Source organism: Atractosteus spatula, chromosome 26, assembly GCF_055471065.1.
Source record: "Atractosteus spatula isolate fAtrSpa1 chromosome 26, fAtrSpa1.hap1, whole genome shotgun sequence".
NCBI classification, from domain to species: domain Eukaryota; kingdom Metazoa; phylum Chordata; class Actinopteri; order Semionotiformes; family Lepisosteidae; genus Atractosteus; species Atractosteus spatula.
This window is the reverse complement of record NC_142731.1, coordinates 6,575,086-6,596,608: the sequence shown is the minus strand read 5'-3', so window position 1 is coordinate 6,596,608 and position 21,523 is coordinate 6,575,086. Positions and strand designations below refer to the sequence as shown.

General features: G+C 51.4%; 1 protein-coding gene across 3 annotated transcripts in view; it reads right to left on the bottom strand.

The window, feature by feature from the left end:
- The window catches only part of LOC148814727 (rho GTPase-activating protein 23-like), a 95,204-nt gene that overhangs the window by 16,646 nt on the left and 57,035 nt on the right, over positions 1-21,523 (bottom strand). For all 3 annotated transcript variants that reach the window (XM_088906292.1, XM_088906291.1, XM_088906290.1), the window contains exons 3-11: positions 18,677-18,701; positions 18,095-18,187; positions 16,213-16,291; positions 14,028-14,088; positions 10,337-12,002; positions 2,887-3,042; positions 2,184-2,295; positions 1,362-1,401; positions 631-768 (exon numbers count right to left, since the gene is read on the bottom strand). In XM_088906292.1, the coding sequence (XP_088762418.1) occupies positions 631-768; positions 1,362-1,401; positions 2,184-2,295; positions 2,887-3,042; positions 10,337-12,002; positions 14,028-14,088; positions 16,213-16,291; positions 18,095-18,187; positions 18,677-18,701 (2,370 nt within the window). The remainder of the gene's footprint in view (positions 1-630; positions 769-1,361; positions 1,402-2,183; positions 2,296-2,886; positions 3,043-10,336; positions 12,003-14,027; positions 14,089-16,212; positions 16,292-18,094; positions 18,188-18,676; positions 18,702-21,523) is intronic.

Sequence of the window (21,523 nt, the reverse complement as noted above, 5' to 3'; positions counted from 1 at the left end):
CAGACACGAGGGTCAGGCATGTGCACTTCTGCAACACACGCACAGACACGAGGGTCAGGCATGTGCACTTCTGCAACACACGCACAGACACGAGGGTCAGGCATGTGCACTTCTGCAACACACACAGACACGAGGGTCAGGCATGTGCACTTCTGCAACACACACACAGAGACACGAGGGTCAGGCATGTGCACTTCTGCAACACACACAGACACGAGGATCAGGCATGTGCACTTCTGCAACACACACAGACACGAGGATCAGGCATGTGCACTTCTGCAACACACACAGACACGAGGATCAGGCATGTGCACTTCTGCAACACACACAAACATGAGGATCAGGCATGTGCACTTCTAAAACACACACAGACACAAGGATCAGGCATGTGCACTTCTGCAACACACACAGAGACACGAGGATCAGGCATGCGCACTTCTGCAACACACACAGACACGAGGATCAGGCATGTCCACTTCTGCAATACACACAAACATGAGGACCAGACATGTTCACTTCTGAAACACACATAGACACAAGGATCAGACATGTTCACTTCTGCAGCACACACACAGACACGCCCAGTTAAAGATGCCCCCTGAGGCTGGTGTGCTCTGGGGGCACGCTCACCTTGCCCTTCTCCGTGAGGATCTGTTTGTAGTGCAGCCAGCCCTCCTTGCGCACGTCGCTGAAGGTGAGGTTGCTCAGCTCGGAGGTGGAGTGGCGTTTGGACCGCGTGTCCTCCGCAGCCCCCAGACTTTCCAGGGACTGAAACAGAGGGAAGGCAAGTCAATGAGACACAGGTGTGGACATTCACCTGAGGCTCAGCAGAGCTGTCTTTCAGGTAATGCAACTGCTTTTCTGTCCAGCACAGCTTGTGCTTTTGCCTCATAATCATCCCTGAAACACTGCCCTCTGCATCGCCATGGAAAATCTGCTGCTTGCTTCTCCCTTTTGATCAGATTTGCAGCATGGCTGAACAGTAGCCAAACAGAAAGAACAGATTTTCAGAACCATGAGATGCTGTGCTAAGTGTTTAAAAGAGAGCTAAGGCTTTTGTTTAACTTCCATCCCGACATACCTGCTCTACTTTGGTGATACAGACACCAAAGGCATCACGCAAATTAATGATGAGTAGCTGTTATTAGTCGTTACATACAATTATTGTTAGTGGAATTTAAATATGGCATGCTGCGGAAATATCGACTTAGAAATAGGTTCACCTGCAAGCTCTTACACATGCAGAGCTGATGACAATGCACCAATGCATAACTATTAATTCAATCCCCCCCAGAATTTTTTGTTACTCCTTTCTGAAACACGTTCTCTTAAGACGTGAACTTTCGTAGTTTTGAACTCACCCCATCGGTAAAGAAGCTTTTGACTCTTTTTGGAAGTCTCCTGAAACGACAGAGAAGAGAGAGTTTCATCAGGCAGCCAACAGCAAGGCCATTGTCTCGTCTCCTGATCTCGATTGCTCCTGCTCCAACTGAACACAATAACAGGGGGAAAAAAAAGCCAACTGAGCACACCTGCTGGCCCAGGAGGGCCACAGTACCACCAGGCAGTTACAGTCCTAAAACAGTGAAGACCTGATGAATGGGGACATGAAGAAGACACTCAGGTGACTCTGCAGAACCAGGAATAGCAGGGACTAGCGGACAGCAGTGCGTTGCTCCCTGGCCGTGTCTCAACATCTATGCTTGTGGTCTTGCGCCCTTCATATGTGCGTCCGCGCTCAAGTCTGTAAGGGCTTAGGGCGTCCCATTTCTAAATCTGTGTGTCTCACGAGCACCCCAAATGCGCTGTTCATGCGCCCTTCTCTGAAGTCTGGATCGGAGCAGACTTTGCTGAAGGGAACGTTTCAATATTCTAGCCTATCAAACCGGAGAGAAGTCGCCACTGATAAATAGGAGCGATGTCACGCGAGGGTGTCCCATTACCCTTTTTATAACGGTGCTCCTCGAATACTCACGCACTTGAAGTCCACCCTTGCTCTATGTCACAGAAGTGTGGCCTTGGGGGAAAGGCTCAGGGCTCGGTGTGAGAACTGGGACACAGCCTCACTCTACTGCTCAGGGTGGCGTGGTCGATTTTTTTGGGGGGGCGGGGCAGCTAAGAGGCGGGGTCATGCACAGGCGTGGTCAGGAGGCGGGGCCACACAGGAGGCGGGCCATACTCACGAGAAGACGCGGCCCTCCTCTCGGAAGGTGTTGAGCCCCTCGTCGCAAGACTTGGAGCGCTCCGTGGTGATCGCCAGGAGGTAGGAGGAGCGCCGGCTGGCCTTAATGCTGCCTGCTCGGAGACAGGGAGACAGAATCCCGGAAGAGACGGGGTGAAAAGACACCTCGAGGACTGCCTGGGAATCAAGCCACGCAGCAGAAGAACGAAGCGCGGGGGTTGGAGAGCAGGGAAAACGGAGTGGAGGTTACGGGGGAGAAGCAGAGCAGAAGAGGGTGGGGGGTGGGAGGCACTGTTCCCCTCAGGACACTTCACACACAGCTGTCCGAGTCCAAGACAGACCGAGCAGAACCGCTGTTTCGCCTTCTGCTCTCAGTCTCCGATGGCAGGACTCCTAAGGGAATTGGAACGGTTGTCCCCCCCACCAAATAAAGAGATTTTGTACAAAAGGGATGTGATCTACGATTTTAACTGTGACCTCTGTGAGAGGAGGCGTCATAATATTTCGTCAACTGCCTCTGACAAAATAAAAAACGGATAAGCGAGAGAAAAATGAACCGCCGAGGCGCCGGTCTGCTGTCCTGGCTCGTACAGGCGGTGTTTAATTGTCCCGGGCACAAGGAGAGGGCCTGGCGTGCCCAGTGTAGCTGGAAGCAGGCGTGCAGGCATGCCGGGGTGGGGGGGCGTGCGAGGGGCGTCACTCACTGCAGTCGTGCGAGAAGAGCCTGGTGAGGGGGAAGGTGAAGGTGGGGGAGGCGGGGCTGGTGGTGATTGCGGGCGCAGAGCTCATGGCGCTGGACACCACCGAGGAGGCGGGCACGTGGCGGGCGCGCAGGTCGGCGCTGGGGCTTGTCGGCTCATCTGGGAGGGGAAGAGAGATCAGAGCCACACGGCGCACACATTACTGTCACTGTACACCAATCAGGAGACACAGACCCCCGTCAGAGTCCCCCTGCGGGAGACGCACGCAGACTCCCATCGGAGTCACCCTGCGGGAGACACACGCACACTCCTGTCGGAGCCACCCTGCGGGAGACACACGCACACACACACTCCCATCAGAGTCACCCTGCGGGAGACACACGCACACACTCCCATCGGAGTCACCCTGTGGGAGACACACGCAGACTCCCATCGGAGTCACAGTATTATACACATAGCCTCACGCTGTACCCACACTGCTCTGAACATTGCACTCTGATTGCCTAGAGCCCATTCCCAGGAACACACTCGTCAACACTCACCTAAACTCTCCAGGTAAAAGAAAAATTGTGTAGGATAATTAAAAAGCCAAAGAAAAGGTTCTACCACTTGGGGGAAAAGACCACAGCAAAGTAAAAAGTCCTCATCACCCACCTACTGTATAACTATCCACTCCAAAACACGCGAGACTCATGGGCAGGCTAACGCACAGCTAATGAACCAACACTGACATGGAGACATTAAGCAAGAAAGAGCCCTGTGGTGTTACTCACTGCACTCCAGCCAGCAATCCACCAGCTCTTGCTCTGAAGACCTGGCTCAACAGATCAACGCCGCTCTGTCAACACTACTCCGTGTCCCACGGGACTTTCCAGACCCCCCCTCCCTCCCCCTCCTTCCAACAGGAAAGAGCACCAACGCTTTTTTCGGGTCCTGGAGACTGGGGACGCCCAGGACTTTCTCAAGCCAGAACCATTCCACACGTCTCCAGCAGAAGGAGAGAATTCTAGGAGCACGCAAGCCCACCTGCACACGTACCTGGAGCTGGGGGATATTCCGATGCGAAAGTGACACAGTAGCTTGTCTGGAAGAGCACATAGTTTCAGTTCTCCATTACTGAGCTGGGGGTGGAGGCAGGGAGGAGGGCTTGCTGTGCGTGTGTATGAAAAACATCTGAAACCTTTGCTGGGCTTCCTTCAGGCTGCATGCAGTATGCAGAACACCAGTTGCAATTTTATGACTGGTCTAAACTCAGATATGACTTGAGCTGGCTCTGCAGCTCTGCGTCTCTCGTGTTAGAAGGCCTGTACCCCGTGGCACCGTTATCTCTATTAAGAAAAGTGGCGTTGGAGATTTAGGACTGGTGCTCACAATCTACACCTCAGATCTGAGGAATCGCATGAAAAACCACTTTCTATCTCCTGCTCTTTGCACTCGACACCCTGCTACATGCGTTTCATGTCTTCTTCCGTTTCTACTTAAGCAAGGTTCTTACTTGACACCGAATTTGTTCCTATGGGAAAAAAAAACAATGCATGAAAAAATACTCGGAAGAAAAAAATGAGGTGAATATCGAAACCTGTGCAAAATCTGTGCAAGTCCTCAGACAGACGCCTTTGCTTTCAATTGGAAGAAATATTTTCTAAAGCAATCTCTCTCTCGAATGAAACAATATACTGAGCTCTACCACACTACACAGCCCTGTGTGAGGGGTGAGGGGCTACAAATGTGGAAAAAAACACAGCTCACCAAAAAGTGAAGAGACAAACACATCTTTATCTCATAGCACAGCTTTGTGCGCCATGCAGGGCCTGACATGGATGCTGATGCAGAAGGACACTATTGCATTGGCTCTGTGGGGAAACCAAATTTACTCCTGTAGTTCTACTCCTGGTCTTTCCAGTTTAGCTGGGTTCTTGATCTTATGTGCTTTCTAGTGTCCTTTCCCTTCCATCCATTATCATCCATCCATCTTCTAACGGCTTCTTTCAATTCAGGGTCACGGGGAGCAGGAGCCTATCCCAGCACGCAACAGGAGCAAGGCAGGGAACATCCTGGACAGGACACACACACTCATATCTCGGACCACTATTCCCAGAAGTCAATTTACAGTACCTACCAGTATGCCTGGAAGCGGGTGAACCTGGAGGATCCCCACGCAAAAACGGGGAGAACTCCAGGCAGAGAGCACCCCAGGTCTGGGACTGAGCCCCAGCACTGCAAGGCCACGATGTTTTCCAAACTGAATTCAAGAAAAGCGGTTTTGTTTTGTAGATCAAACTTTTAAAAACCAAGGTACTGCCAGGACACTGTCACTCTGAAAGTGGAACAGTCTCATACTGTAAAACCGCCTGCGCAGCTCTCAATTTCTGTTCTTACTCTGGTGCCGCAGTGCCGCTGAAGGGCCAGTAGTGGGCGCTGTTGCACTGCAGCATTTTTTTCTGCCCACAGACATGACCCACATGCCAGCTTCCAGCTCAGCACTGGACAGGAACAGGGGAGTTATTCAGAGGTCTGTGATGCTGAACACAGAAATGATCAGAATCTTACTGTTTACAGCTGGGACTGAAATAGCACTGCTGTGGATTTACCAAAGGCAAACATTATCTTTGTAACGATGTGGGTCTGGTACAAGGCGATGTGAACATGACTTCACGCTTTAAAAGAAAAGCTGGTGCTCAGAGGTTTCTGGTTTCTTAATTAATGATCGTTCTTCAAAAACATCCGAACGGGTGATTCAGAAGCAGTTATCATTTTCGCTTCGGGGTTAGAGCAGAGCCATTTCTGCTTCAATCACGCACACAGACAGAAAGAGAAACTGTGGCCTCCTCGGTGAAGCGAACTGAAACTCCGGCACCTTGGGATCTCGCTCACTGCGACTGGACCGCAAGCTCAGAGGCAGGCAGGATTCGCGGCGCACTGGAGAGGAGCTCTCTACCCCCCAAGGGCAGGGCTGATTTCATTTTGAGTGAGATCAACAGAATGCTCTTTTTCGCATTTCCACCCTGAGCCGCCTCCTTCACTCTGCTGCTCTTTCGGAGCTCGACTGATTTCCCATCGAGTAATCAGCACTGGTTGGAATAAAACCAGCCACCCCCTTTTCAGCTGCACCACCCTGACTCTGTCTTAGAGGATTCGATCCCACAGACTCCTGTACTGAGCAGGATCACAGCTGCGAGACGACCTCATCGGGCAAATAATCTAACCTGCTGGTCTAGCCCAGATCACAGATACCGCCAATGGAAAATTACCCAGAAGGCACTAGGAAGATGAAGACAAATGAGAGAGCGCTGGCAGCCGGTGACAGCTCTGACTCACAGAGACACACAGAGGGTCTTTCGGGACAAGGGTTTTTAATGCCCCTCCCTGCACTCATCGAGAGATCTAAGCAGGCCATTTGGACACAAACCCTGCTGTTCTTAAAAGCAAAGCAGCCATCTGACCTTCTGATGTGATGTCAGGAAATGTGATATGTTAAATACCCTTATCAGCTGTATTTGACAAGACATATGGCAGTGTCATTATCCCAGACACCAGAATAAACAACGTTTTACATTTGGATAGTTCTTAGCAGTTTGCAAAGGAACAAGTGATAGGTTTATTCCATGCTCAAAAGAGAAGAGAGAAAACACAACGTTTCGGAGTTTGCTCACTGACATGTAGGGGATGAAGTTACATGTGATTAGTTCAAGCACTCGCGTTTTGTTAACAGTATTCACTTTAAAAAAAGCGTATCTGCCATTCGCAGTTTGAGGGAATGGGAGTGGGGGAGTCCCTTTACAAGGCAGCTCAAGTGTCTGACAGCGTCCTCGTGGCCGCGGTCTCGAAAGGAGGAGGAAGGGTGGCAGGGCCTTTCAGGCTGGCACACTCCTCTAGTCCAGTCTTCGTGGGGACCTTTATTTGGGCTCACGGTTCCAAACTCCACTCCAAAGAAACTCCACAATGGGTGACAGCAGGCCCACATCGAGCATCCACGGCTCTCTCAGCTTTAAAAAAAGGGCCATGTGACACATTAAAAGATTACATACTGTACATCGCAGGGGACGTCCCCACATCGCCTGTTTGTCAGCGCTTCGAATCTTCCTGGAGATGTTATCAGATTTTGGCTCCACATTCTGTCTCAGAAATACCCACAGGGCTGCGAAGTGCACTTCACTCGGAAATTTAAAAATGACACCTGTTCCCTTACTGTATAAAAAGGAGGCTGGTCTAATAACATGACACTAAAAGGCCTCTTTACGCCAAGGGTAGTGGGAGTATGGAACAGGGGAGACCTAGGCATGTGGTTGAAGCCAGTACCTTGGCTTCCAGTTTCTTCGAAGGCTCCAGACCGGAAACGTTGCGTTTTCTTTCTTCTCTTTTCAGGATTGAATAAACCTATCACTTGCTCCTTTGCAGCCTACGGTTGCTGACGCAGCTCCCCACCTGAACTACTTCATACTGATCATATCCTACAAGTGCCAGACACCAGCAAGGAGTCCTAAAAAGACAGCAGTGTCACAGGCGTGCTGACAGCTCGGAAGTTTCATGTGTGTTGTTTTTGTACAAGTTGCAGGCTGATGGAGCAGAGGAGCAAGTTCATTGGTATTTTAGCTCCACCTCTGTCTAGGCAAATTTACTCAAATGAAGGTAGCAAGCATGAAGCACCATACCGCCTGCAGCTCATTGGATCTCAAATTGCAACAAGGGGATTCCCACTCTTGTAATGCTTTCATAGTTCCTGACAATTAAAAACCATTAAAGGCTTACTCTGGTCTGCCCAGTGCAGGGTAACTAACAAGTTGACAATCTACTGTACCTAGCATGCAGTCGCTGTGGCTTCATAAATGTGGAACAACTGGATAACCAACAATCCAGGTAACCTGGACTGCAGCACCGAGAGGTTCCAGTATTTGTTGCAAACAGATGTGAGTTTTCCCAAAAACGTCTCCCAAATGCAGAAAAGGGCAGACACTGTTTGTGGTTGGCACAGCCTTGTCTTTGCTTACATAAGAGACTCACACGATGACAACAAAACATGCAGGCTTCTCGGTAGCAGAATTCAAGCAGCACTGACCTCGGATACCACCCAAAACAACGAGTTTTCCACTAGCAGGTACAGAAAGAGTCAGTATACAGGCTCCTAGATCTTTCAGCCCCATTCTACAGAAACTAGGCCCGTGTCTTTCCTTAGTCAATAAACATGCCCCAGCTTGAATCCCTAAATCCTAGTTTCGGGCCATTCATGTTAACCAAACAGTGTTGTTTTCACTTTTAGGTTTTTCGCACAAGAGATCTGACGGTGTGCAATGCTCTGCTGCACTGTTGAAACATGTTCTCTCCTACTGCTGAAGCCCGAACAGAAGCCACAGACCTCTGCGATTGCATGAGTCAAGCTGGGTTTAATATAATAACAACATGATTCCAGTCACTCAGAAGGCTCCATTAAAAAGGTGACATCATCTCGATTTTCCTGTAACTCAATTCAATTGTAATCCAATTCTCCTAATGTGCTATCATGCGATTGCTCTCTGTTGCTCTTTCTGCTCAGGTTATTACTTTGCTATGCAAACTAACTTTCATCTGGGCATAGGCAGCTTCTGATCAGACTCCACTATTTTTTGTTGCCTGGAAAGCACTTTCAAAGATGCTTTGCACAGTCAAAAGGTTGCTCTGCTTTTTTCTAACTCCATAAAACTCCTGCTAATTTTCTACCACTATGATTAAGAGAGAAAAAATAGCAATATTCCCAGTCTAGATTTTCACCTTAAAGCTCTTACAGTTATTCTCCAAAAACAGAGCAAGAAGATTTTTCAAATCACCCCATTAGTATAGCAACATGCTCTGTGCATATGGAACAGAACAATAATCACTTCTTCTCATTGGTCTTTGAAGAATTTCTCTTTTCTGACACAGTTAGCAAGCCATCTCAACCTACACCAAGGCTAATCAGCCTACAGCCCTACCAGTCCACCCCATCCAACAAATGTCCTGCAACAATTGCAACATGTCCCTTAATTATTTAATTGATGATTAGCATGATAAACACAGCAGTAAAGGAGCTGCCTATCAGGTCCTCAAATTGAAATGGATTGGAAGGGCTGCTGTTTGGGTAGCCTTGATCTTGGATCATCAGAATATCATAGTGAGCAGAAGGAATAGATTATGCAGGCAACACCTTAAATTTAAAACCTTTAATCTGGTATCTGTCCAGTATCAGTTCTCAAAGCCTTTTCTGAATAAACTGCATTATTTTAGGGTAGCAGCATAAACTATGTGCTTTTATGCACTCAAGGAATTGTCTCCATGCTCTCTGCACAATGGTTTGAATTGTTTCAGGCTTCACTGAAGAGCCAGTAGCTGTGGTGATAATCTGATATGCATTTCTTTTAGACCGTGCTGAGCAAAGTCACCCACCTGATAGTTCGACTTCAGGGACAACACATCATTTGAATGCGTCTTTCTTTTCGAATGCAAAAAGGAAATTAATCTGTCCGGTGAGGTTTGCATATTCCCAAACTTTATCCCAGCTGTGAGTAATCCATCCAAGCAAGACAGAACAGGTCCTGAGCTATCAATGTAATGCCTAGTACCTCCTACACACACCATCCTCTGTATCCTTACTGCCAGGATCGAGGTACGAGGCAGGGCTATATGGATTGCGTAAGGGAGGAAGAAATGGTTGTTGAAATTTCATGTTTTCCACCTGATCACTATTTGCAGTGTATGAGCAAAAGAACAAAGCAGCCTTTGGCACAGTTCAGTGGAGCTTAGTGGGGCTCCCCCCAACTTCCCGATTAGAAGTTCACACTAATCTAACAAGACACTGGGGAAAATCAGAGAAAACCACAGGGTGGTGAAACAAGAGAATTTCCTGCTGCAATTCCCACTGGAGACCAGACTGAAAGCTCAAGGGAGCTCTGCCTCTGCCTTCACAGCACGTCTTGTTGTAAAGGGATGTCCGTACAGCCACTCACCCAGTGCTAAATCCTCACCACTGCCAAAATATGCCCCCTGTGCCCCCCGCCACAAAGCTATCACAACCAAAAAAGAAAAGCCAGCGAGAACGGGCACTACTGTAGCAAACCACAGTCACACTAGCAAATAAAAGAGATTGCAAGCTTCTACCCCTAAAAAGGACAAAGTAGCCTTAGTTTCACTGTAGTTACCATTGATTTCTATTATCTTTCATTCGAATTAGGGGTGTAATTCTATGACGGGGGAGGGGGAGGGAAGGGGGGCAAGCTGTGATGTCATAGAACCTGAATGAGATCATGGTGAGTGATGTCATAAGCAATGGGTAACTACAGTGAGGGCGTGACCTCTGGCCCCAAGAAGCATATCCATGGGCTCCGCCAGAGACCTGCTCTCTTCTCCAGCCGGGGCCGACGGCAGACGACTCAGAGAGGAGCTGAGCAGTGAGGCAGATCGGCAAAAACCCAGGAAACAAGACGACACCGAAGCAGCCACTGACCTATGAACGGGATGGAGGCCAGCGAGTCGTCCTCGATGAGCAGGGGCGCTAAGCTGCCGTTGGCTTGTCGGGTGCTGAAGGGGACTGTGGCGCCCCCTGCTGGGGGGGCTGCACCGTCCTGGGGCTCGGGAGCAAGGCAAGGAGGGTCCTGAGAGTCTACTGGCAGAGTGTAGTGGGGGTGCCGGAGCGCATGGGACGTCCTCCTGCCGGTCGGGGGCTTCTGCCTCAGCACCACCTCCTGAGTGTCCCTGGGGGCCTCCCTCCCCACGCCCACCTCCTCCGCCAGCCTCTCGTGGTTGGTCAGCCGGCGGGCTGCGTCCTGGGGCTCCTCCGGGGTCTGGGCCGGGAGGGGAGGGGTGGACGCGGGGGCCGAGCCGTCTGGGGGGCTGCTCTTGAGAGGGGGCGTCCAGGTGAAGTGGGGTCCAGTGTACGAGGGGTCCCTGAAGGAGTGGGCGTGCATGAGGCGCCCGGTCTTGCGGTAGAAAGAGGGGCTGTAGCTCCGGTAGCCCACAGGCTGGTCGTCCGCGTTCTGGGGGGGCAGCCTCCGAGGCTGGGCCGCAGGCTGGGCGTGCTGCTGCTGCTGCGATGCTGGCGGCGTTGGTGGCGGAGGCTGCTGCTGCTGCGCTGGCCTCTGCGGGTGCTGCCTGCCTCCTGCGGGGGGCGCCGGCGGGACCCCATAGTGATTCCCCGGCCTCTGGAAGCCGTCAGTCCGGGTCGGGGCCTGCAGCAGCCAGGCGGGCCGCTCGAACCGGGGCGACACCAGAGCCGCCGCCCGGTCCAGCATCTCCAGCGAGTGGCCGTACCGGTCGTGCCTGGCGGCCAGCAGGTTTTCGGAGCGGGCGCGGCCCGAGGGCTGGCCGCACGGCGCCCCCCAGTAGGCGTCCCCGGGCGCGGCGGGGCCGGCCGGCTGCATCAGCAGGGTGTCCTGGGAGGCGCTGTGGGGCCAGCCCGGCCTGTAGTGGGCCAGCGTCAGCCCGGCCTCCCCCAGCCGGTCCTGGGAGTAGCTGCGGTGGCGGGGGGGCATGGCGCGGGCGGAGCGCTCGGCCGCGGGCACCTGGCTGTAGTACCAGTCCGTCAGGGCCTGCTGGCAGCGCTCGCTCTGGCTCAGCCCCGCCGGCTGGGGGGGGGCGGCGAGGCCTCGGGCCTCGTTGGCCCCCCAGGCCTGCCCGGCCTTGCGGGACGCGGGCGGCAGCTGCTGCTGCTGCTGCTGCTGCTGCTGCTGCTGTGGGCCGGCGCCGGCGGAGTGGTGGTTGGCGTAGTGGCTGGTCACAGCCGCCGCGGAGGAGGAAGAGGAGGAGACGGACCTGCCCCGGGCTGCTGGGCCGTGCGAGCCAGTCATGCCATACTGGATCTCCTCCGTGCGATGGGCGGGGCTGGAGTGGCCCACGCCCCCTGGGTCAGCCCCGCGCGCCTCCTGCCAGCCCAGCGCCACAGACAAGGAGCCGGCCGGGCTGGTGACACCTGAGCGGTTGTCCAAGGGGGAGGACGGGCCCGAGGAGCCGGAACGGCTGGTCCAGTTGTCCAGCTGGTTCTGGCCCATCGGCGGCTGGGCCCCGGGATTCTTGTAGGTCTTGCGCGGGTAGCAGATGGGCGGCGGATCAGGCAGATTCTGGGCTCCTCCGGTGTAGGGCTCGTTCCCTCTCAGGTAGGCATCCTGGGAGTATGCCTGGCAACGAGAAAGAGGTTTTGGAGTGAGAGAAAGGGAGAGAGGGTGCAAGAGGCCGGGAAGGAGGGGATGATAATAAGGATCAGGGAAAGAAGGAGTGAAAGACTATTTTCCTCTGTTTTCCCAAACTCACCAGGGTACTCTTCAGAGCTAGGAAGTCAGACCATATTGCCCCTGTTTTTGCAAATCTCCACTGGCTCTCCATTCACCAGAGAGTGGATCTGAAAGTACTGCTCCTGGCCTTCTCGGCTCTAAAGGGCAAAGGTCCTGCCTACCTCACCTGACCTTCTTCTTCTTCAAACTGCGCCCTGGTCTTTCAGATCAGCTCAGTTTAATCTTCCTCAGGTGCCCAGAACCTAGCTGCTTGCTCTGGGTGACCGTGCTTCTCTGTCTCTGCTCCTCGCTTGAGGTATAGCCTCTCCGATCATTTCAGACAACCAGATTCAACTGAGACCTTTAAACCCTTTTTCTTCAAGCAAGCCTATCAACTTCCACCACTATAATTAAATGTCCAAACCCTTTCCTTATTCGTTATTGGCAAGTTCCTTGACTTCTCTTCTTCAGCCTTTTCTTTTATTTGAAGCACACTGAGATTCACCGTGATAAAATGGTCTATACAAATCAAATGGAATAAGAATAACATTATTATAACTATTAATAATAACTCCTGACACTATTCCCCCAGCAGTGTGGGGAAGTCTCCAGCAGGGCTCTGCTTCTCAAGCACAAAGGAGACCAAGGGAACCTGCTGGACTGTTGTCCCACAAGGTGCAGAGGGACTGGAAACCAGAAGGACTGGGACTCTGCAGATTTATTAGCCCTGAGCACCTCAATGGCTCTGCAGGCCCACAGGGCTCCCAACAGCCAGTGTCTCCTTCAGCACAGGTGAAGCCATTCCAGCCCCTCACTCCTGGCCGCTGTGTGACCAGACCTGCTGCAGCATTCCACCGAATGCGGCCACAGCCTGAATCGAAACACCCTGAATCGAACATGAGCAGGAAAACCACTCCCATTAATAAGCACTGCTACTGCTCCTACCCACAATAAAAACAGCAGAAACAGACGGGGAAAACAGAGAGAGACCAACAGCAGACAAAGCAACAGACTCAGCAGGACAGTGTTCTGGGGATGCTTAAGGCAAACTAATTCACTCACAAATAAAGAAATAAAGAGATAAATGACACACCAGTGAAGCCCAGAAACATCCAGTACAAAGCACTACAGCTGCTAACATCGTGCTCCAGGAGAGCACTGTTGAGTTTACCTTGGTGGTTCCCCTTAAGAAAGAGGTGTACAGTCAGTGTTCCTCGAGGAGAATGAACAAAGGTAATGGCTGAGATAATGATCCCAAAGGCATAGGTCCCTGCTGGCACCGGCCAGAAGCTCTCAATGCTCCACACCGCCTCGGACTGCCTCTCTCTCTCACACTCACGTACACACCAGCCCTCTCTGGCTCTGCTGAGGATGACGTCAGCCCAGCTCCCTCGGGGGGTGCCCCGCCCCCTGGCAGGCAGGGAGGGGAGGGAGCTGTGCACGGGTGATGTCAGCCAGAGACTGTGACTGATGCAGCCTGTGAGGAGGGGAGGGTGACTGGTAGGAAGGTGGGTCTCAGGGCTGGCCTGTGATTTAGAAGCGCCCACGAGGTGGGATTAGGAATCTGTGCCAGATCTGTACCCTTGCATACCTGTTTAGATGTACTGAATGGCTGCACTTACAGTAACCTAAAGGTTTTAAAGGGTGCCTGTGTTTTTGCTGTGTGCAAACTGTCGGCCAGGGCACTAGTCTGTGCAAGTGCCTGTGACCTCTGTGTGTCTTATTCGTACCTCCTGAAGTGTGCAAACCCTCAACTGGGACAAGGCGTTGTGGTTTTTCAAGTTTTCGTGTTTGTGTGCTTATTAGTGCCTTTGTGCAATGGAGCGTGTGCCAGGATGTGTGCCTGTGTGGGGAACTGGGCGTCAGGAGCTGCTTCTGCAGATTTATGGGAAGAGCAGGTAGACTGTAGGAAGGCAGAAAGGTTGTACTCACACTTACCAGCTGTAAGACATCTTCATCTTTTGGCATGATGGAGAGCTCAAGCACACTCTCACTGCAAAAAAGGGAAGGCTAAATTAGCGAGGACGTTCTGCTAAATGATGAGAACGGCGATGGGGCATCTCTGATCATCTGCAACAGCCTGCGGTTTGACTCCTTATTTACTGCAAGACCTGTTACGGGTAGCTGCTCCCCCACCAAGGCTCTTTTGTCAACATCGGTAAGCGCTGTGAAAAGAGGTGTCAGTTTTCACAGGTGTGTGAGAAGGTGTGGAATGAGGAAGCTCAGCAAAGCAAAGACACACAAGTGGACATAAAGTATACTTCATAAATGGGACTATGTAGCGGCTACAATTTGCCCCCAATCTCCACTCCCCCCCAGCCTGCCAAGAGCAGCAGATTTATTCTGGAACACAAACGAAGCAATCCAAGATTTACACTGGTGGATCATTGGGCATACAATCATGTCATGATTGGACAATACATCATGTCATTTACACTGTAAACCGTGAGCAGAGGGGTTTTCCCCAAAGCAGTTTAGGTGGAATCTCTTTAAACTGGTATTCAAAAACACATTGTTTCAATGAATGCAAGGATCAGAGAGGTACAGTACAACCAAGGCCCGCTTCAGGAAGGAAGAATGCCTGATTTGTCATCAGCGTAATTCAAGGCATCCAGCCTGTTCTCCTTCATCCACCAACACACAAGTCCACAGAAACCAGGAAATTGGCTCTGTGTGGGGACAGACCATGTCTTGGAAGGCAGTGTCACCACAGTGGCCCGAGGCAGTCATACCATCAGCACAATTATTTTCAGGCTGTAGTAGCTACTGCAGAAGAAATTCCAGGAACGCCTGTCTGGCTTAGATCGAGGGCAACTGCTCAGCGACACACTGACAACGCCCTTCTGCCAACTACTTTTCCATTCCTGACAGCCAGCTAGGAGGTGTCCATGTTGTGGCAGGACAATGCAAGATCACTCCATGATGGGGTTACAATGGCATTACTTCAAGTGAACAGTGTCAAAGTACTGCCACGGTCAGCTTTTTCTCCTGACCTGTGTCCAGCCGAGCATCTGTGGGATCAAGTCACCAACAGGAGACAACCACAGCTGTCCAAACTTTGCCAGCTGGCTGCAGCTGCGCAGGAAGTGTGGTGGAACATCCCTCTGTGGTCTTCCTAGAGGCTGGTCTGCGCAGAACTACGCATCAACACTGCCAGGATTGCGCAATAAACACCCTGAGAGGCCATACTCGGTACTCACTGTGAATTTATCATTTTGAAATTTGATTATTATTATATTTGATTAATCTAACCTCCATTTTCTGACCGTGCTTTTGTTTATTTTTTATTGAATAACACCTTACAAACAGCTAAACTTGTTATTCCTCTCTTAGGAAAGAGAGGACCATGGCACTTCAGCCATCTTTCCTAGGAATAACACTACCCCATTAAAACACATCTGGTTTGGCAGGTATTTGCGTGACAGTCCAAGATAACCCTGGTCAAATAAAATACATTTTAAGTAGAGTCCACAAGTCCTGAAACTACTGAGGTGCTGCTTTTAGCCTGCAAAACTCAGTTGCATTTGTGTTGCCAGCGATAAGGTGGAGTTCTGAAGGGGAATTTAAAGGAATGCAGTAAGCTCAGAATAGGCAGACTCCCACCTAAAAAAACCAAACAGCCTCATGCATGTACAGCTCTTCACATGATAAGCACAGACATACCCGTTTCGGTATTTGACTTCAACACTAATGACTAAGCACACTCGTCTGGAACGATGACCTGGTTTTCACTCAATTGTAAACTAAAAGCAGCCTGAGTGCATTACTCAGTTCTTGCTAAAGAGCACAGGGAAGGAAACCAAGCTTTGTTTGACAGAACTTAATTAGAAACGGAAACACAACGGCACAAATCCCAGTTTATTTAACTAATTTCGGGTCCTGGGTTGTAAAATGCTCCATGTTACACTAGCAGGTGTTTGGATCATTGTCTGCACAGAATGTAAAAAGCAAAAAAAAAAAAAAGAGGTAATAGTTCAACCTGATGGACTGGACAACAGACGGACAGGAGGGGAGAGAAAAGAGAAGGAATCAGAAAGGAACAGAGAGGGAAAGAAAGAAGGCAGGATAGAGAGATAAGAGGGGTTTGATCAGCTTTCAGAGGCAGCACAGAACTCACCTGTTCTGGATCAGCGCGATCACCTGGGAGTAGGTTTTCCCCAAAATACTCTCCCCATTCACCTTCACTAGTCGGTCCCCTGCAAAACACACAGTCCCCGGTTTGCAGCACAGGTACTGGATATCAGGACACAATGGGACTCCAGCTTGCACTGCTGTCGTGTTTTAATAATAATAATAATTGCTTACGCTTATATAGCGCTTTTCTGGACATTCCACTCAAAGCACTTTACAGGTAATGGGGATCCCCTCCACCACCACCAGTGTGCAGCCCCACCTGGATGATGCAACGGCAGCCATAGTGCGCCAGAACGCTCCTCACACACCAGCTCTCAGTCGGGAGGAGAGCAGAGTGTTGAGGCCAAATTATATTATTAGGAGGCCATGACTGGTAAAAATTTGTCCAGGGCACCGGGGTAACACTCCTCCTCTTTTCCAGAAATGCCCTGGGACTTTTAATAACCACAGAGAGTCAGGACCTCGGTTTTACGTCTCATCCGAAGGACGGCGCCTTTTTAGAGTATAGTGTCCCCTTCATTATACTGGGGCATTAGGACCCACAAAGACTGCAGGGTGAGCCCCCTGCTGGCCCCACTAACACCTCTTCCAGCAGCAGCCTTAGTTTTTCCCAGGAGTCTCCCATCCAGGTACTGGCCAGGCTCACACCTGCTGAGCTGCAGGGGGCTGCCAGCTGTGAGTTGCAGGGTGATATGGCTGCTGGCCATATCAGATCTTTTAAGATCAGTTCTGAATAGACACAGCTGTGTTTAGAGACAGGGCGCCACAATGGCGCATTTGTTAGCACCGCTGCCTCATAGCGTTGGAACCCTGATTTCCAGACCTGGGGGGCTATCTGCATACCCCCAAAAAACTCCTAACCCTAACGACCTAAACGAGAGAGAGTCCCTGCTGGCCTGGGCCCAGGAGAGCCCTAGCCTGTAGCTTTAAGGCCCAGAATGTTTTCCTCGTCCTGGAGGAGGGTGTGTTGGGGTCAGGCTTAAGGAAACCCCCCAGCGTCTGGGAGATCGCCGCAGGTGTGTCTGCAGCCCTCGGGGAGCCCTTCATTAAAAACAGATTCCAGTAAAGTAGGATATCCTGGTAAGCAACTATTTTCAGGAAAAATCTATGAAATAATAAACCGCGCCGTGGGACTTCCTCGTGCCTGTGTGAAGATGGCTGAGGCCGCGGTGCGGGAGGAATTCGCCCAGGTTAGCCGAGTTCACCCTGCGAGTCACAACAGGAAGCGGCTCACGCCGGCAGGGCGGGAGGGAGGACAGCGCCGGCCCCGGCGTGCCGAGACAACCCGCACTGCAGGCGCCGCGTGCTCCTCACACACCGCGCTCCTGCAGAGCGCAGGACAGGCAAGGTGTGCTCTGTTGCACCGGGTGTGAGACGGCACTCTCTGGTGTATGGGGTGTGAGACAGCACTCTGGTGCACCGGGCGTGAGACGGCACTCTCTGGTGTATGGGGCGTGAGACGGCACTCTCTGGTGCACCGGGTGTGAGACAGCACTCTCTGGTGCACCGGGTGTGAGACAGCACTCTCTGGTGCACCGGGTGTGAGACAGCACTCTCTGGTGTGAGCCCAGCTGGCTGCAGGGAAATACCCAGGCCATGAGGATGAGGCAGTCAGAAACAGCTCTGGGGCAGCTGTGCAGGTAGAGCGAGGGATGCGAAGCAGTGAATGCTGGGAGTGCTGGGAAGTGATATCAGCGGCATGGACTGGTCCTTTCTCCCAAACCCCTTCTTTCATAAACTCAGTTTTGAATCCAGTATGGGTTCGCACTCGTTCTGCTTTCCTTAAGCTAGTTCTGCAGTGACGACTAGGGTTTCTCAAGCAGCCTCCTGACCTGAGCCCCCGTGTGGCCCCCACTGACCCCTACCTGTGCAGAGGCCAGCCTGCTGCGCGGGACCCTTCTCTCTCACATTCTTCACAAAGATGGTGTCCATCGGCTCCAGGCGGCTCCTCTGATATCCTATGAAGACCACATGTATGGTTGCACATACAAGCAGAAAGATAACCACCAATGCAAATATATATAAATTCTATATTTATATTCAGCTGTCATACCACAGAAAAACAAACATTTGCACAGTGTTAAACTGTGAGACAGCACTTTCTAGGATCTTTGTCAAACACTGCTCAAAGTGAATCGTGAGCTAATTCTTGTACATCAAAGGAGCATACACTTCTAATCTTATGTGTAAATCTCCTGAATTTTCAATGTCTGAGTGACCCCAGGCACTCCACTGTTTTACTGCCTCTCTGATCTCTGCTTGCAAGTCCACTAGGTGGAGCTGTTTCACAACTTTTGTTGTGATGTGGGCGTCTACTGAAAGGGTGAGGTTGGTCAGATGTCCAGGTCGATGCCATTTTTTCCTCAGTGAACACGTGCATTAGGGACAGCGCAACACACACCACTGACGTCATTTTTTTTTATCCTGATGAAGATAAAAAAACTCACCCTTCCCATTCCCATTCTCTTCATCCTAGAAAAACAAACAAACAAAGATGTAAGCGCCCACAGTGCAGAAGGCCGAGTGAGGAAGTACCACAGCCTGTTAAAGCTTCTCCGAGTTTAGTGATGATGCAGTTGTGATGATGATGTTGCACTGCCTGGGGACAGTATATTGTCTCTCTGGTTTTCCAGCTGCAGATTTGCTTATTCAGAGTCATGGTGCTACATCTTCTTTAGATCATTAAGAGTATTCTGAAAAAAGGCATGCCTTTCTCCAGCTGACACGGGTCCTCCAAGCAGAACATGAGAAAGACAATGGACTGTTTACATGGAGCAGGCTTCCTACGAGGGCCAAGGCTTGCAAGTTGAAACTGTCATCCCGGCATAAAAATAACCAAGTCAAACCCTGAGGACAAACACTGTAGGACAGAACTACAATGGGAGACATCGTGCAGACCACTCCCATTTTTAAATGCCTTTTAACTGCTGTAACCAATTGCATGACGGTGACAAACATGACAAAACTAGTATCAAAGTCACTGCAGTTACAGCGAATTGAACTGGAAACACAGGCCAGCAATGGCAGCTGATGTTCCTCGGCCAGCTGATGCTGCTGTCTCTCCGCAGCGTCCGTAAACAAGCACTGCCCCCCACACCCATCCTCTCTTAGTCAGCTCTTACAGATCTCTCTCCAGATCCACAGCTTCGGAAGCAATACTGTGCAACTAATTAAAACCGCTACTCTGAGTCTCCACAGGCTTTTAGGTCCTCTGTACTTTGTACAGCATTCTGACAAGAAATGTGCCTTGGTCTGCCCTTTAAATGCTGACAGAGTTTTGCTTCTCATCACTGAGAGAGGGATGAAGAGCTCTCAGCAGCGGCCACAATCACTCAGCTCTGCCAGGTGAGGGCGCCGCTGAGCACAGGCCTTCTGTGGCAGAACTAGGCGGAACAATAAGGAGTAGGCCCAGTGGAATCATGGGAAGCCTGCAAAACTGCCTTGCAGATTTACCGCGGGTTTACCGCCATAAGGCGGAGAAGCGCAGTAAATCCAAGCAGAGGAAACCAGCATTTAAAAATAGAGGCGATTTAGGACTGAAATAGCAGGCTGCGAAGAGGTGCTTTAAAAACAAAAACATCCCAGAATTGTTAATCGTCTGGCCACTGGCGTTTTAACGAGCACCTTTTGAAATGCTATCAGCTGGCAGCCCCAAGTGCCAAGCAGACTCGCTGGCAGACTCGATGAGCTCAGCGTCAGGTGCCGTTTTCACCCTGATGACCAAACCTGGGGAACTACTGCCTCAGTCAGCAATCAACACTGGGCCGAGAGAGCACACACTGGTACGCGCAGCTCTGGGGAACAGCCTCTTCCTCCCAAAACACCACTTACTGCACATGCAAACGCCAGCACAAAAAATAAATATACTGTGCAAAGATGAAGCAGACCCGAGTGGAATCGGTTTGAAAGGTGACTTTAATGCTCCATTTGTATGAGAGGCGCTTTTGTATTCCCCAGTAAGAGCTCTGCAGTGACAGAATGCATGGCTTCAATTACATTAAGTTGATGGGAAGGCAGTGATTGACTTAAGAGCACAGTGCAGTTTAGCCAAGTGACCCGGGGGGGGGGGGGGCCACCAGGAGGCGCTGGCCTGGATCACGCAGGACAGCTGACCGCGGGAGAACTGTCCCAGTGCCTGGGCATTGAGCTGGGGGGACACAGGGAGAGCTGAGTGAGCACTTTGAGAGGAACTGCTCGGGCTTTAGCTGAGCTGACAGTGCTCATTCCTTGCAGGGGGAGACAATAGCAGGGTTTAAGGGAAGAGAAAGCGAGCTGGCAGGGTGCTCCGGCACTCCTGTGGCACATCCGGGGCCAGCCGGCACAGGGGAGCTCAGGGCCCGGCACAATCTGCCTCTCCGCTCTCGGACTCTTGCTCTGGCCTCTGTGCGAAAGATTTTTTGTTTTCCTCCTAGGGAAACAGCCAGGCTGCGCTCATCGTTAGAATATAAAATCTGCAAAAGCAGAGCTTGTCTGTGTCCAGTATAGGATAAAGCCAAAACAAGTTCAGCTGCACCCTTCCAGAGTGCTCACTGTCTGCTGCTTGACCTTCTGACTCAAAGACTCCCAACTGTTGCTCCACCAGAGTGCCCTACTCTGAGACAGACCCATTCGCAGACCCATTCGCAGACCCATTCGCAGCACACCTGAGCACAAGATACTTCATTCTCTTTAACTTTCACGCTTCCAAACATGCTCATTTCTCCGGTGCCAAGATAATCACTCGGTCCAAGCTGTAATGCTGACCATTCTCAGCTGCCGAGAGCAGGCAGGTGACGCCGAAACACCCCTCTCTCATCTCCAGCGCTACATGACCTCCATCCGCCACCTTGTGACGTCCTTCCCAGAGGTCTCTGCAGTGACAGTACTGTGTCTTCCTAACGCACAGGGCCTCCTGGCCGCTGCAGCGGGATAGAGCAGCGCCGGCGGCTGTGTGCGGGAGCCTGGCGCATGGCAGCCGCCTCGTGCCGACATGTGCCGGGCCAGTCAGGGCTTGAGGATCTTGAGGACCCAGCAGTTTCAGCTCAGTCTGAAAAGCTCAGCTCACTCAGCCCTCCAGCAGCTGAACAGCACCCCAGACCTCCGTGCAAGGGGCTCACGTTCGGCGCCTCCTTGCTTGTAGAGATATAACCGGAGGTTTATCGTTGGTGTGCAATATCTCTATCCTAACTTTAACTTCTAAACCTGGCAGACCGAAGCTCCTAGCATTCATAGCATCAGAAAATCGGGAGCCTGTCTGATCGCCCTGAAGAGAAACCGATCACACTAGAGGCGCGATGGCTGGAGCCCAGCAGGAT